At 43.7% G+C, this 20,540-nt stretch overlaps 1 protein-coding gene across 2 annotated transcripts in view; it reads left to right on the top strand.

Annotated features, from left to right (window-relative positions):
* SMC1B (structural maintenance of chromosomes 1B) overlaps nt 1–20,540 on the top strand; it is a 99,979-nt gene that overhangs the window by 39,331 nt on the left and 40,108 nt on the right. For both annotated transcript variants that reach the window (XM_075899976.2, XM_075899966.2), the window contains exons 13-16: nt 1,743–1,880; nt 2,436–2,552; nt 4,409–4,515; nt 8,015–8,156. In XM_075899976.2, coding sequence (XP_075756091.1) covers nt 1,743–1,880; nt 2,436–2,552; nt 4,409–4,515; nt 8,015–8,156 — 504 coding nt within the window. The remainder of the gene's footprint in view (nt 1–1,742; nt 1,881–2,435; nt 2,553–4,408; nt 4,516–8,014; nt 8,157–20,540) is intronic.

Raw genomic sequence — 20,540 nt, 5'->3', positions numbered from 1 at the left:
GCCGTGCAGCTACATGGTCGTCTTCATCCACGTTGGCTCGACATTATGCCCTTGACCGTCTCAAAGCGGCAGACATAGCAGTTGCTCAGGCAGTTCTTTCTTCTGTGCACAAGTAATTCTGAAGCACGACCAGCAGCTAGATGACTGCTTCATACTCACCTGTAGTGGAGCACCCACGGGGACATCACTCGAAGAAGAAGAAATTGTTACTCACCTTGTGCAGTAACATCTGTTCTTCGAGATGTGTGTCCCCGTGGGTGCTCCACGACCCGCCCTCCTCCCTGCTTCGGAGATCTGTTTTGTCTCTTTCAAATGTTCCGGCTAGGAGGAACTGGCGGGTCGGACCGCGCGACGCAGAAAAGGCGCAAACGCCGCGGGACGCTCTGCACATGCGCGGTCCTCCGGAGGGGGCTACTGCTAGCGAAAACTTTCCGGTTTGCGGCGCCGGGACGAGCCCGACACCTGTAGTGGAGCACCCACGGGGACACACATCTCGAAGAACAGATGTTACTGCACAAGGTGAGTAACAATTTCATCCATGGTGGCTAGGATGGTGTTTTCTGGAAGATCACCTATGCATTGTAGTTTTCTCAGGAAATCTGTACTGTCACGGAGGTAACTGGGAGTGCTGGTGGTGTAGGGTCTGAGTAGAGAGTCCACATAGCCAGACAGTCCTTCAGTGAGAGTGCCAGAAATGATGGGGCATCCGGGATTTCCAGGTTTGTGGATCTTGGGTAATAGATAGAACAACCCTGGTCGGGGCTCTAAGGGTGTGTCGATTTGTTCCTGTGTTTGTGTAGGGAGTGTCCTGAGCAGATGGTGCAGTTTCTTAGTGTATTCCTTAGTGGGATCTGAGGAAAGAGACCTGTAGAATTTGGTATTGGAGAGTTGTCTGGCAGCCTCCTTTAGGCAATTTCGGCCTGTGCACGTCGGCGGAAGCATTCTATGTAGAGGTCCAGACTATCATTTCGGCCCTCAGGAGGAGGCCATGTGGAGTTCTTTTTCTTGTGCTGTTGGTGGGAAGGTATCTGTGTGTCAGTGCACTGTTCAGTGTTGTGTTGGAAGTATTCCTTGAGACGGAGATGGCGAAAGTAGGCTTCCAGATCACCGCAGAACTGTATCATGTTAGTGGGGGTGGTGGGGCAAAAAGAGAGTCCCCGAGATAGAACAGACTCTTCTGCTGGGCTGAGTGTGTAGTTGGAGAGATTGACGATATTGCTGGGTGAGTTAGGGGTACCACTGTTGTGGCCCCATGTGGTAGGTAGGATTTTAGACAGCTTACAGTCCTTTTTCCTCTGTAGAGAAGTGAAGTGTGTAATGTAGATCTCCTGTCTTATTTTAGTAAAGTCCACTTGTGGGGAAGGTTGGTGTTTTGAGAGACTCCAGATTGGAGAGAACAAAGACTGTGAATGGCTTGCTAACTACAAAAGCAGCTTCTGCTCTCTTGGAATTTACACCTCCAGATCAGCTACTAGAAGTGGGCCTCATCCTCCTTGATTGGATCCACCTCGTCATCTCCAGCCTGATTCTGGCCTGCATATTTATACCTGCCTCTGGAAATTTCCACTACATGCATCTGACAAAGTGGGTCTTTGCCCATGAAAGCTTATGCTCCTACACTTCAGTTAGTCTATAAGGTGCCACAGGACTCCTCGCCGCTTTTGCAGATTCAGACTAATACAGCTACCCCTCTGATACTTTTTATGCATATTTATTCATACAGTTTTTGAAATCTGTTTTAGGAATTAATGAAGGTCAACCGTAAGGAGACTGACTTGAAACAGTTGCAGGCGCAGTGCCAGGGAACTCAGACACGGCTCAAATATTCACAGAGTGAATTAGAGAGTATCAAAAAGAAACACCTTGCTAATTTCTATAAGGTAAAACAAAACACCTATTTTTTCCTCAGTTTTGGCGATCTTAGGTTATAATCTTCATGCTTCATAAATTAATACTCACTGCAACATCCACAAGCTTAGTAGGTATTATATTAATTTTCTTTATATAGTTATTAGAGTTATATTTAGCGAATGGTGGTTATGCTTAGAAAATTAATACAATTAGAAAATAAGATTAAATACTAAATTTAAAGCAATGAGGCTTTCCTTTAGATGTTACTATTGTTGTTGTTTTTGTAATTCCTTGAAACTCAGCTAAACTTAATCTATAGTACTGTATTCTGTCCCCCTGCCCAAAAAAAGACACATCTCAATAAGTCTGAACTGGCTCTTTCATTTGTAATATGTAATTTGCTTTCTATTTTATACAGTTATAGCCTTTATATTTAAATCAGCATTAGCAATTTCAGAAAATAAGTTGTAATTTTTTACCACAAGATAAATAACTATAGTGTCAGAAGCATCTACTAATATTTAGAATATCATTCATTCTGCACGAAGAAACAGATAAAAATATTTCTTCCTCTTTGTATTTAGGAAAAATCTAAGCTGGAAAGTGAATTAGTTAATATTAAATCACAACATGCTATGCTGAATAAAGGACTTTTACAAAGAGCAGAGAAAATTGAAGAATTTCAAAAGAAAATTAACGAGGTAACATTTTCTATGACGTTCATATCAATTTACAGCAACTTTTCTGCTGAGTTTAGTGTGAATTTATGTACTTATTTAAATCTTTAACTAATCTAAACAGTAACTACAGTCTAGGTGAAACATGCAGTATGCTATACGAATCTACCAGTGAGATGATGCTAAGAATAAAAACATTACAATGTGAGTGCTTAATATCCAAAATTTAGCAATTGGTAATTTTAAAATACTGAATCATTTTTATTTAAACCAGAATTTTGTGCTTTCTAAGTCATGTTGAACAAAATAAAACTAACTTGTATTTTCAAATTTCAAGTAGCCTTTTTTTTCAGTTATATAAACTCTACAGATTCTTTTGGAATAAAGGGAATTTTTTTCTCTGTTCAAGTAACTTAAAAAATATGTTGAAGCAATTTTGCTGAGACTCAACTATTTTAGACTTTAAAATTAAAAATATGGGGTTTTTTTGTCTTTTGCTACCTATAAAAAAGGTTTCTTAGGGTATGTCTACTAGACTGCACGACTATTTTGAGATACTAAATGTATCCCAAAATAGCTACCCCCATCTACACAAGCTGCTTGTTATTTTGAAATATTTTTCAAAATAGTGGGCATGCTGTTTCACCATCCAGGTAAACCTCATTGCATGAGGGATAAGGGATGGCTCAAAATAGCATGTTATTTTGAAATTTGGTACTGTGTAGCTGCACCAAATTTCAAAATAAGCTATTTCTGAATAGTTTTGGAATAAGATACGCAGTTTGTGTAGCGCAAATTGTGTATCTTATTTCGATTTAGGGTGCTGTATAGACACGCCCATCATTACCATGAGTCAGCTATACAGAGTTAGATAGTTGAAATACAGTTCTCACTAAAATAATATTTTCTAAGTATGTTTCATCATTTCCTGTGTAAATAATTGTACTTGCTTGTATAGTAAAAGAAAATGTAGATTAAGAATTTCTAAGAATAGTGTATCTGAATTGATGTTTTAAATAACCCTGGATATTGACATTTATAAATGACAGTTTTTTGACATTATATTTAACTTATGGCTGTTTGTAAGAGCTTTTATGTTTTTTTACAGAGATCCATCTTAGCTTGTGCTGCATGTTTTTTTAGAATGTGTTCCTCTGATAAGTACAAAATAGAGTAACTTACAGTGTTTGAATATGTCCCAATATCCCTTGAAACTTGTAAGCATAATTTTCCAAATGTAAAACTCATTTATCTGTTGATTAATTTTAGGCCATATGTGTTGGTTGTAGATATCCATTTTCTAGTCTGTGGAAACATTTGCTCTTTTCTTTATCAGTACAGAATAACCTGTGGTGTGATTCCTCTGAATAAATATAGAGAAGGGAGTAGGATTTCTAATAGGGAATAAGCACTCTTCTGTGGTACAGACCTTACATTTGCAGAAATGTAACTTAGTGGCAAGAGAAGTACTGTAGCATCAGCAGCTGTGCATACCCTATATAGCCTTCTTCCCAATAGAGAATGGGAGCCATAGGTAGGAGTAGGAGGCTTAATGTTCCAGTCTGATACCTTGAATTGTCTCCGGTGTAATATTGCTCCTCTCTGGCATAGAGTGGAGACTCATCTCCTTACCCTGGCTAGAGGAGACATGTCTCCTTGTCCTGTGAATGTGACCTGCGCTGTGTTTAGTTAGTTGGAATTCATGTCCACTTTGAAAACTATTAATGTAACTGAATTCTCAGCAGCTTTAAATACATTGAAATACATTTATATAATTTCTTTAAAACCTTGCCCCCAAAATAAACCTTTTATGTCATGATGCTTCTCTTACATGAATTTTAAAAAGCTTCAATTATGTTTTTTTGGTTGTTTGTTTAAAGATTGAAGATGCTGTATTCCAGGAATTCTGTGAAGAGATAGGGGTAGAGAACATTAATGTATTTGAGCAAGAACGTGTGAAACAGCAGGAGGAAACTGATAGGAAAAGGTAGTGTTCAAATAAATGAAAACTGCTTTAGGCATGTGTGTGGCCAAGTTCCTGCAGTCCCATAAGGTTTGTTTATAGTCATCAGTTCTGGCTCTTAGTGTTCTGTGCTGTTGTTTAGCTCTAACTAGTGCAAGTGTTGGTAATGTTTCTAGAGACAATATTGACCTCTCATGGTTTGGCATATTCTCTGGTTTGGCACCTGTCACGTCCCGAGAGTGCCAGACTAGAGAGGTTCAACCTGTAATTGCATAGTTATCATAGGAAGGATTGCAAAAGCCTGAGAGATTTACTGTAGTATGTTATGTATTATCTCCATCTTTATCACATCTTATATAGAAATCCTAACAATATGGAAATATGTTTATTACTGGGAGTCAGGCAAAGTATATTGTCTGAGGCTACTACAGTGACTGCAGCATTTAGTCCACAGCGGCATTTCACAAGAAATTGGTTAGATGAGACTATATAAGTAATACTATACTTTTGTCATTATTGCAATACTTTGTGTATCTATATAAGAAAGAATAATATTGTAAATATTATCCAGAGAAAAAGCTTTATCATTAAATTTCTGAAAATATTAATGCTATTAATCAAGGTGTAGTGGATTAGTGACTCTCTCTCCCCTCTGGCTCAGTGGGAGGCCATTCCTTCTCACTATACAAGGTCACACGTTTCAAAGGAGAATCAAATGTATGGATGTAGTAGGTATATATGGGAAGCACCTGTTGAGGAAATTAGACCCTCATACTAGAGATTTTCAGATTGGTAATGTCAAGAATAGGGTTTTCACTCACATACTTAACTGACAAAGGACAAGTTTCTTTCTCAAACAGGAGAGTCAGAGTCCTGTTCGAGTTTTGGATAGGAAGTCTTCCCCTCATCTATCTACATATTTTAGAAATGTGCAGCTGTCTGTCTTTCTGTCCTTCCGTCAGTCAGTCCGTTTGTTCAAGAGCTCCTCTTAAACAGTATGAGCTAGGGCTAACCAGTTCGTCATGCAGCTTCCTCTTCTCCTAACTTAAAGCAAGGTCAGTGTTTGGTTGTGGTGGGAAAAAATCATCTGCCTGGAATGGGACTATTTTCCATAACATGGAAAGGGAAGGGGTTGCCCCGAGAAGAGTGAGATTCAGAGTTACCACAGGAGGCAGCTGCACCATGAAGAGAGTTGCCAGCTGGGGTTGGGGCTCCACATGGCTGGCAGCTGGACTGGGTAAGTCTCCCCCTGCCTCAAACCCCTTCCTTCAGCCAAAGTAGGAGGGATTAGAAAGCCCCCATCACCCTGGGCCATGGACAGATGGAGAGAGCCCCTGTCCCTGATCTCCCCCTTCTTCCAACCCTCACTTTTTACTCCTTACCCTGATTCCTGCATCCCCCATGCCTCTAGCCTCCTGCCCTGAAGGATCCGGGCAATGCCAAGTATGTCTTATAGTAATTTTATAGAACAACACCTCAAAATAAGGATTACTGTTCATTTTTGTATCCTCTCATCAGCCTAGCACTGATTCAGGACTTCAGAGTTTTTAACACCAAATGATCTTTGCCTATATTTAGGGTAGCCAGATGCCCACTCTTTGATGGGATCACCTGGTCAAAATGGGACCTTGGTGGTTCTGATCAGCATTGCTGATCAGATAGTTAAAAATCTGGTTGGCATGAGGCTGGCAGGTACCCTACCCAGCTCTGGGCAGCTCCTAGAAAGCAGCCAAGAAGTGTCCCCAGCTTCTAGGTGTAGGGGGAGCCACAGAGGCTCTACGTGCTGCTCTGGCCCCAAGCACCAGCTTTGCAGCTCTTGTTGTCTGGGAAATGCATGCAGAGCTGCCTGGCCTTGCCTTCTCCGAGTAGTGACATGCCAGCCACTTTTTGGGAGCTGTTTGAGGTAAGTGCTGCCAACCTCCCAACACCTTGCTTCAGGCCAGGGATATGAGCGAGTGAGTTTACAGGAAGTGAGACACTGAGGAAGGAGAGATGGAGTGATTGAGATCAGAGCTTTAGAGAAGGGGTTCGGGCCTCAGGGAAAGAGTATTTCATTTTCTGCAAATAGAAAGTTGGCATCCATACACAGAGTCCAATTCCTTTTCTTCACCTAGATCTATTGAGTTGGACACTGTGATATGTTGTCACCTAGAAACGTACTAGATGGAGTTACCCGGCCTTGCTTGGTCCCGCTCCCTGCCAGCCAAATTGCCCCCCGCCCCCCCGCTTGCCAGCCCTGCTTCCTGGCGGCTGGTTCTCCTCCTCCTGATCTCCCTTGCCCCCCCCCCCCCCGCTCCTCCCCTCCCCCCAACCAGCTCTGCTTCCCGCTGGCTGCCCCCTCCTGATCTTCCCTGGCCAGCCCTGTTGCCTCAGCCCCCTGTCCCCAGCTCTGCCGGCTGCTCCTCCCCCGATCTTCCCCAGCCCCCCCCCCCCCCCACACACACACACCAGCTCTGCTTCCCGGCTCCCCCTTCCTCCCAGCCAGCCCCCCCCCCCCCCCCCCTCAAATGTGGCCATATTTTGTTTTTTTGGTTTTTACTACCTGGTAACAGTAGCCGCAGGGGACAGGGCAGATGCCAGAGCCGTTGTGCATGTGGGGGTGGGATGAGTCCCGGATGGTGCTTTGGGGCGGCGGGCACGTGACCTAGGGTGGGCGGGGCTGCCCCTGCTGTGCAGCGCAGTGGGTTATTTTTTATTTTTACAGGTTGAGATAGGGCCTGATCAGGTCCAAAAGTACCTTAAAACCTTCTGCCAGAGGAAAGGTTATCCCATGGAAAGTGTCCAAGTTATTAGAGCACAAACATATGAACATTCTCCTTTATATATTAGACTAAGGACAAAACACTTTCTGTTAATTTAGCTGAGATTCAAATACCTGTACATGTTCATAGTTGAATAGGATGTAAAACGTCAAAGAATTAGACATGCTCCATTTAAAATCTTTGTTTCAGATCTCAGAGAATTGAGAGGAAGGTGGATAAAAAGTTGACAGAACAATAAACAGGGAAGCTTTCTGTATCGGTCACAAGTTCATACCTTGTACTGAGAAGCGAGATGGACTAAATTTGTGTTGCATTTCTGGTGGGACAAAATATTTGATTAATATATTTGTGGAAGTCATCAGCAGGGCTCAACAAATAATGCAATCTACTTTCCTGTGGCGAGTAGATTGCAACCCGGAAGAGCACGCGCAGATTGCTGAACAGCACGGCTAGCGATCGCCGCGCAGATCGCCGCGGTTCGGCGAGCCCTGGTCATCAGTATACTTGTTAGTGTGGGGGGTTTTATTACTATTATTTTCAATATATCTAAAGATATTTTATTTGTGGATTCAGTACATCCTACATCTACATTGCCATGTTAAAATTAGTTTGCTCTTTGCATTTATAGTCTGATATAAGAATGAATGGTACATTTTCTTTGCAGTTATGGGGGGTTTTTATGGACACTTTCAAATCCGCATTAAACTGATTTCTTGAGTGTTGGCCAAAAATAATGTAATTTTATGTTTATGTTTGGCCAGACTGGAATTTGAAAACCAGAAGACACGATTGAGCATTCAGCTTGACTATAGTCATGAACAGCTACAAAAGTTGGCGAATAAGATCAGCATGTTGAAGGAGACAGTTCATAAAGATGAGTCTGAGATTGTCAGGCTAAAGAAGGTAACTGTTACATTACAATTTGTGGTTGCAGGAAAATATAGAGAATTATAATTTTAAGTGAACCTGCTACTTTTTTTGTAAGTGTACAGAATATTCAGCTATATACATTTTAACTTTGAAACAAATATGTTAAAATAATAGGATATATGAACTGCAGTAAGTCAGAAAATATTCAGAGCAACCGTAACTTTTCTTGTACATGAGCATTACAGCAGTGGTGAGGAACATTTTTTGGGTCAGTGGTTGCTGACCCACAAGAAAAATCAGTTGGGGGGTCACACACAAGTGAGAAGCAAAACAAACAAAAAAAACCCAACCCTCACTGACACGACCCCCTACTAAAAAGGAGAAAAACACTTCCCATGATTCCCCTCATGCGCCAGAGCCTAGGGTGGGGCCTAGGCTAGTAGATTTTGTGCACTCCAGTCCCGCGGTGAGGCAGCAGAGGAAGCTGGAGTGCCAGCACGGCCTCCCACATGCTGGGAGGAGCCTGCGCCTTGGGTGCCAGATCCAGGCAAGTCAGGGGGTCGCATCCAGCCCCCAGGCCTGAGGTTCCCCACCCCTTCTATTACAATAATGTCTTTAATTACATCAGTGTGTATACATCAATGGCTATAGATAAACATGCAGTTAAAACATTAATGGCACATGGTTGAAGTTCTTTAGGAAGTTTTACTAATGACAGCTAAACTAATATTAAGTATTTATATAATGCTTTTCATCTTCAAAATGTTTTACCAATCTGTAAACTTTAAAAATGTGTGTCTATCTGTCCGTCCATCTGTGATTCCTTTTATATAAGATCTTCTGCTTAAATGGTAAGAACTATGACCATTAAATTTAGTATGCAGGTTCCTTTTATCATAAGCAAGGTAAGGATTTGATTGTGCTAGGACAATGGGATGTACCTGCAATTTGATTGTTTCTCATAAAATGGAAAGGAGGGGTCTGGCAGGAGGTACAGTTATACTACAGAATGACCACATGGGGGAGCGAGGGCTTAATAAAAAATGTTCCACATTCATATGCAATTAGCATAATTTATTATCCTTTTAGCTTGATTGGCATTGTTCTTTCTATAGAACAGGTTTACGTAGTATAACATTTTAAATAATATATATCTTATTTAATACACTGCAACATCACTTTTCCTTTCAGTTTTCATATGGGTAGACAATTTATCAAAGTAGTATTAAAATACAGAGAAAATATGTGTATTTCTAGAGATGGGAAAATAATAATTTATGAGCCAATTTTTTTGTCAAATAATTTAAAGAATATATTCCCATAAAATCATTTCCCATAAAATCTGATTGCATGGATTGTGAGTAAATGGAAGCTGAACTGTAAGAAGGATGGAAAGCTCTCTCTAAAGCTGAGGGAATTTTGGAAGAGGATTACAATAGCGCATGAACTATAGAAGTGTCAACAGCATATGTGCTCCCTGAGTTTTGGACTTTTGGATACTGCATTCATGTAATCACGAAGCTGCTAGCTATGCCTCACTTGCATAGCACCCCATCGTCTGCTGTTGATAGGGTTGGCTTTGCAGGTATTCCATGCATATCTTCTTGGCAGTGTCTTTTAGGCTTCAACCATTCTTACTGAAGTCAAAGGCAAAATTTCAATTTAGTTCCATGTTGTAGGATCAGGGCCTCTGTAATCATAGAGAAGGGGGTACTGTTTTCATTTTATCCAAGCAAAGAAAATATTTCTGAAAGTTCTTCTAGCATGTGTCGATGTGGATCTTGCTGTATATTCTTTGTACTAGCAGTCATGCTGCTCATGCACCCTTAGCCTTTCCATGCTCCCATACCAGGACATAAAGATGAGGCAGCTATGACCCTCACTCAGTTCCATCCTACTGTCTATAACAGCAATATGGAATCTAACGTGTCTGACATGTTCTTTAGCATTGGCTGTTAGAATCATAGAGCTGGAAGAGACCTCAGGAGGTCAAGTCCAACCCGCCACCCAAGGCAGAACCAATCTCAAATAAATCAATCCAGTCAGGGCTTTGTCAAGCAGAGACTTAAAAACCTCTAGGGAGGAGATTCCACCACTTCCCTAAGTAACCCATTTCAGTACTTCACCACCCTCCTAGTGAAATAGTTTTTCCTACTATCCACCCTAGACCTCCCCCACGGTAACTTGAGACCATTGCTTCTTGTTCTGCCATCTGTCACTACTGTGAACAGCCTTTCTCCAGCCTCTTTGGAACCTCCCTTCAGGAAGTTCAAGGCTGCTATCAAATTCCCCCTCACTCTTCTCTTCTGCAGGCTAAACAAACCCAAATCCCTCAGTCTCTCCTCATAGGTCATGTGCTCCAGCTCCCTAATCATTTTGGTAACCCTCCGCTAGACCCTCTCCAATGCGTCCACATCCTTTCTATAGTGGGGGGCCCAGAACTGGACACAATACTCCAGATGTGGCCTCACCAGAGCCGAATAAAGGAGAATAATCAGTACTCTAGATCTGCTGGCAGTGCTCCTCCTAATGCAACCTAATATGCTATTAGCCTTCTTGGCTATAAGGGCACACAGTTGACTCATATCCAACTTCTCATCCTCTGTAATCCCCAGATCCTTTTCTGTAGAACTACTACTTAGCCAGTCAGTCCCCACCCTGTAACAATGCTTGGGATTCTTCCGTCCCAAGTGCAGGACTCTGTACTTGTCCTTGTTGAACCTCATCTGATTTCTTTTGGCCCAATTCTCTAATCTGTCTAGGTCACTCTGGACCCAATCCCTGCCCTCCAGCGTATCTACCTCTCCCCTTAGCTTAGTGTCATCTGCAAACTTGTTGAGGGTGCAATCCATCCCTTCATGCAGGTCATTAATAAAGATGTTGCAAATCGGTCCTAGAACCGATCCTTGGGGCACCAACCGCCAACCTGACATCGAGCCGTTGATCACTACCCATTGGGCCTGACATTCTAGCCAGCTTTCTATCCATTTTACAGTCCATTTATCCAATCCATACTCCCTTATCTTGCTGGCAAGAATATTGTGGGAGACTGTATCAAAAGCTTTGCTAAAGTCAAGGTATATCACATCCACTGACTTCCCCATATCTATAGAGCCAGTTACCTCATCATAGAAACTAATCAGATTGGTCAGGCATGACTTGCCCTTTGTGAATCCATGTTGACTATTCCTGTTCACTTCCTCTCTTGAAGATCCCCTCCATGATTTTTCTGGCTACTGAGGTAAAGCTGATTGATCTGTAGTTCCCTGGATTGTCCTTCTTCCCTTTTTTAAAGATGGGCACTACATTTGCCTTTTTCCAGTCATCCGGGATCTCTCCTGATCGCCACGAATTTTCAAAGATAATGGCCAGAGGCTCTGCAGTGACAGTTACCAACTCCCTCAGTACCCTCGGATGCATTAAATACGGACCCATGGATTTGTGTATGTTTAGCTTTTCTAAATAGTTCCTAACCTGTTCTTTCCCCACCAAGGGCTGGTCATCTCCTTTCCATACTGCATTGCCTAGTGCATTAGTCTGGGAACTGACCTTGTCTGTGATGACAGACAAAGAAAGCATTGAGTACTTCAGTTTTTCCCACATCACCTATCACTAGGTAAGGGTCCTCTCTCATCCAGTCATGGCCCCACACCCTCTCTGATCACCCTCTTATTGCTAGCATGCCTGTAGAAACCTTTGTTACCCTTCACATCCCTTGCTAGCTGCAATTCCAGTTGCGCTTTCACCTTCCCGATAACTCCCCTGTATTCTCGAGCAATATATTTATATTCCTCCCTAGTCATCTCTCCAAGTTTCCACTTCTTGTAAGCTTCCTTTTTGTGTTTAAGTTCACCAAGGATTTCCCTGGCAAGCCAATCTGGTCGCCTACCATATTTGCATCTCTTACTACACATTGGAATGGTTTCTTCCTGTGCCTTCAGTAAGGCTGCTTTAAAATACTGCCAGCTTTCCTGGACTCCTTTCCCTTTAATGGAAGCATCCCAGGGAATCCTGCCCATCAGTTCTCTGAGGAAGTCAGTCTGCTTTTCTGATGTCCAGGGTGTTTATTTTGCTACTCTCCTTTCTTTCTTTGGTCAGGATCCTGAAATCTACCATCTCATGATCACTGCTTCCCAGGTTGTCACCCACCTTTACTTCTCCTACTAGTTCCTCCCTGTTTGTGAGGAACAGCTCAAGCTGTGCATGGCCCCTGTCTGGTTCCTTCAGCACTTGTACCAAGAAGTTATCCCCAACATTCTGCAAAAATTTCCTGGATTGTCTGTGTACTGCTGTATTGGTTTCCCAACAGATGTCAGGGTGATTAAAGTCCCCCATGAGAACCAGGGCCTGTGATCTGGAACCTTCTCTCAGTTGTCTGAAGAAAGCCTTGTCTTCCTCATCCACCTGATCCGGTGGTCTATAGCAGACATCAACCACAACATCACCCCTGTCTTTCTACCTCTAAACTTAACCCATAGACTCTCAACTGGCTTTTCTCCCTCTATATACTGGAGCTCTGAGCAATCTCTTACATACAATGCAAATCCTCCTCCTTTTCTCCCCCGCCTGTTTTTCCAGAACAGTTTATACCCTTCCATTGCAGTGCTCCAGTCATGCGAGTCATCCCACCAAGTCTCCATTATTCCAATCCAACCATAGTTCTTCGACTGGGCCAGGGCTTCTAATTCTTCCTATTTGTTTCCCAGACTTCTTGCATTCATGTACAAACACCTTAAATGACCAGTTGATTGCCTTACCTTCTTCATTCAAATCGGGGTCCTCCTTTGTTGCTCAAGCTTGCCCGCGAAGTTGCTCTTTCCTTTCTTGGTTAGATGGATCCCATCTCTTCCTAACAGTCCTTGTGCCCGAAATAGAGTCCCATGTTGAAGAAACCAAAGCCCCTTCTCGGACAACACTGCGCAACCACGCATTTACTTCCTCAGTTTGACGATCCCTACCTGGATCTTTTCCTTCAACAAGTAGGATGGACGAGAACACCACTTGTGCTTCAAATTCCTTGATCCTTCTTCCCAGCGCTACATAATCTGCAGTGACACACTCAAGGTCATTCTTGGCTGTACCGTTCGTTCCTACGTGGGGTAGCGATCTGAAGGTTTGATCTGTTTTGAAAGAGTCTTGGTCACATCTTGAATTTGAGCTCCTGGTAAGCAGCACACTTCTTGAAATTCCAGGTCTAGACAGCAGATGGATGACTCAGTCCCTCTTAAGAGGGAGTCCCCGACCGCCACCAAACTTCTTGTCCAAACTTTACAAATTATGTGAGGATTCTTTAGAACAACCTTCTTTGTTATTATTTTAATATTTTGAATAGAATAAAATCCCAGCTCAGTGATTTTTCCTCTGACCCAAACTCTCTGTGTACAAAGTGTCTTGTACAAGGTTGCAGAATTATAATAGACTGGCGTTTATTCTGTTCAAAATGACTGTGCCCACGAAAGCTCATAATACCATCTACATATTTTGTTGTTTTGTTAGTCTATAAAGTGCTACCAGACCATTTGTTGTTGTTTAAATTTATCCATCACTTAAGTTGAGAGGGGAAACAAGTGCTAAGCAGTGGACCTCATTGGTATTAGGTTGGTTACTAGAAGTGCCTCTTGGCACTGGAGGAACAACTGCAATGTGCACCAGTCCATACCTAACACTGGCACAAACCTGTGTACTGATGATGCCTTATCCATTGGTGCCACCCATGGATATAGTCATCATCTCTGTCCTGTCTAGGATTGAGGAGAGAACTATCCCCCATAAGTTCCATCAGTGGTGCTATAGGTACACTTAAGGACTTCTTCAAGTCACCAGCTCAGGTGTTGAGAAACTAGTCATCTCTAATGAAAAAAGAAAAGCTCTTCCTTCCCAGTGATACTCCTGAGTCCACTGATACCCAAGTACCAGGAAGAGTGGGACCCGGAGGTATGAATGCAGCATCAGTCTTCCTCCACACCTTTGCATCCCAAAGAACCTGTGTTTGTCACCTCCAAATGAAACTGTCATCTCAGCACCAATGCTGATCCTAGATGATTTTAGGATTTTTCACATACACCTTGAAGATCAAGAAATCTCAGAAATCATTTGATATACCGTCATCTGTGGGACCAGCTAGAATCCCTCTTCCTGTAAATGAGATTTTTAGATTCAGCAAGCACGCTCTGATAAAGGTCAGTCATGTTACTCTTGATGGTGAAATGCATAGAAAAAATTATCTCTAGTATAGAAGGAATTGAGAGTTTCTACTTGAACCTCAACCAGTGTTTCCTCTGTGGGTACGTCAAGACTACAGGCTTTTGTCGACAGAAGTTTTGTCGACAGATACTGTTGACAAAGCTTCTATCGACAAAGAGTGTCTAGACTACATTCAGTTCTGTCGACAAAGCAAGCTGCTTTGTCGACAAAACCCTGTAGTCTAGACACGACCATAGATGCAATAACACCTTCTGTCGACAGAAGACGTTATGCCTCATAAAGTGAGGTTTACCAGCGTCGACAAAACTGCTGAGTTCTGTCGACGTTATGTCGACAGAACTCAGCAGTAGTGTAGACGCAGGTATAGTTTTGTCGACAAAAGTCCACTTTTGTCGACAAAACTCTGTAGTCTAGACACACCTTATGATTTTCCATCCATGAAACAGAGTGAGTTTTGTCTTGTGCACCAGTATTGAGATCATGTGTGCTTGTTCAGATGTGTGCCACCTTTGTACCCACCAGTTACTAACAAATATCTTTTGTATATTTTTAAATATTATGGAAGAAAATACTAAAACAAGGGATAATTAACAAGGTGCATGACTTTAAAATAATATTAAATCAAAAATAAAATTAATACTGCAAAAATTTTAGTAGCCATTTGATGTCTTTTTATATGCAAAAGTATATATGGTCTCTTTTGTTGTGCTCTTGTGTAACATAAAATGAAACCTTTTGTTTTGACATAAGACATTATTTCATTTATTTTCTTTATGTAGGAAACTACTAATCCCAGTTACTGGAATGAGACCCATAGTCACTAGTTGACACTTTGAGGCTAGGTGATGGAGCAGTTACTTGCTGCTGGTTATCCTGATGAACCTTTTCTCTTCTGCCTTTACAATTCTTCCAGGTTCATATACAGTGGTGTCAAGGTTTACTTCTCCACTGCTTTAAATGTGAAATTTGAGTCTCATTAGCATATCCAGGTGGTCTTCCTTCAATCTATTTCATAATTTAGTTTTGATAGTATTCATAAAACCGAAGTCACACTCACAATCAGCACTGGAAGCTTGAAATGTTGCACATATATCCATCAGTTGTGAACTATATTGCTCTGCATTTTGTAGAGTGAAAGTTGCCATTTCCTGGAAATTTGTCGTCATCTTTATTTCATGTTTCTCTTCAGTTATGTATTTGTAACCATTTTACTGGTTCACAGTGAACTCCTTTTCCTCCTCCATGGACTTTTGGGCAGATGACTTCACCTGACTAAAGTCAAGAATTTTTCTGTATTTGTCAGCTAGCTTTCTAATGTTTTCAGTGCTAAGTTCATACCTATTTGATTTGATGAAAATGAGGCAAAATCAAAATCTGTGCATTCATTTAGTTCATTCATTATTCAGATCACACAGTAGGGATATGAAACTTAGAATAGGTTCACTGCTGAATTGTTCTTTGGTTGTGCTTGATGCAATTACATTTTCACACTGCTGCTCCAAGAGACTTTTTCTCCGAGATATTGCCCTCTCATCTTGCAGATTTAGGGTCTTGCTAACTGTGCTGCTTCAATTGTTAAAAAGCTTTTCTGAAAGCATTAGGTCAGTTCTGCTAATTCATGTAATACATTATTTAATACAGTTAAAATGATATGGTAATTCGTGTCAGAGCTTATTCAAGCAGTACTTTGCTATTGGGTCATTATTTTCTGAGATTTCCTGTTGAAAATATTTAAGAAGGGTCTCATAATTACACATCAAAGCACTTAGAGCAAAATGTATGGATGGTCACCTTACTTCTATTTAGAGGTTTAAATGATACAGTCTCATTTTCTGTGACATGCTATTTCCTCAAATTGTCCTTTTTGGATTGAGGATCTGCAACAGACTATTTAAATGGTCTTCAAAAATGTCTCTATTAATAGTCTTTATCATTGGCACTTGGTTCCATACATTACCTAAACGTAGGTCTTCTTAATGGACTATGCAGTGTTGTTCTGTTAAATGTGGAATGTATTGCTTGAGTTGTGTGACTACTAAGAATGTGAACGACTGGTTGACTATCCGATAAGCATTTGCTTATCAGATAGTCAACACACTAGTCGAATAGTCGCTTCCTCCCCTTTCTGCCTGTGTCAGAAAGAGGCACAAAGGGGAAGTGCAGAGGGGGCACTTCAAAGCAGCAGCGCTGCATGGAGCCTGGGGCCAGAACCTAGGCTCCACACAGTGCTGCCACTTTGAAATGCCGCATGAAGCCCGGGGTCAGCTGGGATTCCCCTGCTGGCGTGGGCTGCATGCAGCATTCTTCTTCAAGTGATGTCCTCATAGGTGCTCCACTGTAGGTATTGGGCTCATTCCGGAGCTGCAGATCGGTCCGGCTCCCACCAGTTCCTTTCAGCTGCCCCTGGACGGAGTGAACAATCTCTCTTCAACTAATCCAGTCATACTTTTAATTCCGTGTAAATTAGTTCCAATCTTCATTAATTAGTATAGTTAATTAGAAACTATATTGTTGTTGTTCATTGTTGGTTCCTTGTCCTAAAAAAAAAAAATTAGAGAAATCAGTTATTGTTCTTATGTATATGGTTAGTGTGATGCAACAACTGTTGCTTTCAGCCTCGATGCTTTAAAAAAAAAAAAAAAAGTTCAGCATGCCTGGTTCACCAGGCTTTAAGAAGTGCGACATGTCACAAGGCCATGCACGCCTCATATGGACACTTGTCATGTATCCGGTGTCTAGGTGAGGCTCTTGTCCCACAAAAATGCCCCTCACTGTTCCAAGCTGACAGCAAGAGCACGTCACCCAAAAAGACCAGGGTGTCACCGACTCGATCCCTGCCATCCCTCTCTTGGAGCACTGTGAGCGTTGGAAACAAGCCAGGCATCTCTGGCACTGTTTCCTCTCGTTCCATACGGTGCCACCCTCCAAAACCATGAAAGCACCCTCTACGGCAGTGGTCCCCACACGGTGCCCGCGCCCACGGGGGCATTTGTGTGCACCCGCCAAGTGCTCGAGACTGGCCTGGCCCCGGGCACGTGATGCATGCATGGTACCGGAACCGGCCCCGGGCGCATGGTGAGCGCTGGCCCCGGGAGTGCCGCCGATTGGTCGCCCGTGCGCTGGGCACGTGGCGCTTGGGGGGGGGGCGCCAGCCTCGGGTGCATGGAGCTGGGGGGGAGGGCGCGCCAGCCCTGGGTGCGCGGCCCTTGGAGGGGGCCCACCCCTGGACGCGCAGCACTTGCGGGGGAGCTCCGGCCCCGGGCGCCCGGCGCATGGAGGGGGCGCTGGCTCCAGGCGCTTGGCGGGGGGGCGCCAGCCTCAGGCACACAGCGCTTGGGAGGGGTGGCCCTTGGAGGGGGTGTGGCTATGGGGGGGGTGCGCCCCTGCCCCCAGGCGCCCGGCGGGCGAACGGCCACGCCCCCTGGCGCCCGGCAACCTCCAGTGGTTTGGGACCACTGCTCTACGGTGCCAGCATCACGGCACCACATGGAACAGAGAGCCATCTTGGCACTGGCGGCTTGCCATATCAGATCGGTGCCGAGCTCTCCACTGGTAGTACCAGCTCCGGCACTGCACGAAACACCGTCAGCACCGGGAACATCTGAAAGACCCACAGACCCACAGAAAAGTCTTGTCTAAGTCGAATAAGCCACGGAGCCCTACACCATGCTCCATTTCACGAATTTTTTCTCTAGAACAGTCACCATCTCGCACGGCATCAAGATCCCAGCACCGCGTAGCCGACTGCTTGACTACCATGACTCGCCTCAATCTACGTACCACAGGGTACCTCTGGTGTCTAACGCAGAACCGACAAGGCATTTTTATTACCATTCTAGGTGCATATTGGTGTCTCCACCACCATCTTCTAGAGCATCTTACAGGCACATCCACTCCCCAGTATCTCTGCGTGCTGCCTACTGGGAAGATTGCAGGCCCTTGTACTCCTCCAGATGGTCATCCCCAGGTAGACCTCATTATCATTATGATCAGGGCTCATCGAACCACGGCGAGCCCCACTCGCCAGCTGTGCTGTCCGGCGATCTGCACATGCGCAGATCACCCGAACTCGGCTCTTCCAGGTTGCAATCTACTCACCACGGGCGAGTAGATTGCATTATTTGTTGAGCCCTGATTACAATAATTACTATCATGGATCCCATCACTACTTTTACCATCGGCATCGCCTATCGCCCTCTAGAGGATGGTCCCCGTCAGTTGTGTGTCACCCATATGTCACCAGATCTTGGTCTCATCACAATACCACCCCTCTCCACAGCCACCTCAGCCAACAGCTCTCCTCAACCACATTATTCTGAGCCTGAAGAGGGCCAAATCTCAGATACGGAGGAGCAACCACCTGACACCTCCCTCACAGATCAGTCTTTCTCTTCCCCAGATGAGGCTGTTATTTCTGGGGATGTCTCGCCTCCAAATGATCTTAAACAGTTCTAAGACCTGTTTAAGAGGGTGGCAGCAAGTCAGGAAGTTCAAATGGCAGAGATACAAGGAAAACAGTACTGCTTCCTTAAGAACTTCCAACTCGCTCACTGTGAAAAGATAGCCTTGTCAAGAGGAATTGCTATCTTAGAAGCAGCGGAGGAAATCTGGCAGACCCCAGCTTCCACAATGCCAATGAATAAACGGGCAGGTAGAAAGTACTTTGTTCTGTCGAAGGGTAATAAATTCTTGTTTACCCATCCACAACCCAATTGGTTGGTTGTCGATGCGGCGCATCATAGATCAAAAGTGCTACAATATAAGAACGTCACCTCTGACAAAGACAGCAAGCACCTCGATTTGTTTGGACGCAAAGTATATGCTTTGGCTACATTACTACTTCAGGTGGCCAATTATGCAGTGCTTTTATCGAACCATAATTTCGATAACTATACTAAATTGATGATCCTCATGGACCACCTCCCCGAATCCAAGAGGCCAATATTGAAGTCAGTTGTCCAGGAAGGCTATGTGTCCGCTAGGACAGGCCTTCAGATAGCAATGGATGTTTCTGACACAGCCGCCCGATCAATAGCTACGGCTATTGTTATGAGGAGGATTTCCTGGCTCCAAACTGCGGGAGTACCCAGGGACCTGCAAAACAACGTCGAGGATCTACCCTTCGACAAACACAAGCTATTCGCTGAAGAGACAGATGAGGTCCTCCATTCTAGTAAGGAGTCTCGCACTACATTATGTACTTTGGGGATGTACACTCCTCCATACAGATGGAAATAGTACTTTACATACCAGAGACAGTATGGCTACTCATATAACAGGCAACAGCAACAATGTGGCTTTGACCAGCCCCGCCCTCGTCAGTGACCACTACGACGTCATAACCAGAATAATCACACACAGAACCAACCTGCGGTAAATCAGCAGATTTGACTCTTTGGTCGAGGATATCACATTGTGGTGTATGAAGGCACGGACTCCGGCCGGTGCAAGCACGAAATCATTTTATTGCAAGATTACAACTATCTTTATACCCTCTCAACTTCCCAAAAGTCCACATCCTGCTTTTCACAAACTGTGCTTTTTCACAGCCCCAACACAGTATTCTCGAAGGTCGTTGACTCAGGCAGATGTTGTTATTGTTGGCTCAGGACTCTTGATTACACGCGTTCCCGCTGACTCTCGGATCGTCCTCCAAGGTCTGCAGCTTTTCTTGGTTTTGTCCTTGGGATGCCCTGTCACGTGGCCAAAGCACTATACTTGTTGATTCTCTACATCACACTTCTTTCAGTTGTCAAACAGCAGCATCACGACTCACCAATATTCCACTTCTGCCTGAGACCTTTTTACCATCAACGGTCTGAGATTACAACCAACCAATGGGTTTTGGATGCCCTTCCTGTCTCTTCCACCTACCTCACCACCTCTCTTCCACCTACTTCACCTTCCCTGTCCCTCTTCAGGGACCCCTCTCACAAGCTCTTGCTACGGGAAGAAGTCAATCATGTTCTTTCATTAAGAGCGAGAGAGTTGGGAACAAGTTCAAAGGAAAGGGTTTCTACTCTATTTCCTGACGTGCAAAAAGTCAGGTGGCTGGCAGTCCCTTCTACATCTGTGGAAAGCTCAGTCATTTCCTCTGCAATGTTTCAGAATGGTCATTCTGTGCAACATTTCAGAATGGTCATTCTTGTCCAACGCAAGGATTATTGATGCAGCGGAGACTGGTTTGCTGCCCTCAACTTCCAAGATGCCTAC

Source organism: Pelodiscus sinensis, chromosome 1 (genome assembly GCF_052426305.1).
Source record: "Pelodiscus sinensis isolate ZL-2025 chromosome 1, ASM5242630v1, whole genome shotgun sequence".
Lineage (NCBI taxonomy): Eukaryota > Metazoa > Chordata > Testudines > Trionychidae > Pelodiscus > Pelodiscus sinensis.
Note: the sequence above shows the minus strand (reverse complement) of the source record. Positions and strands in the feature narration are given on the sequence as shown.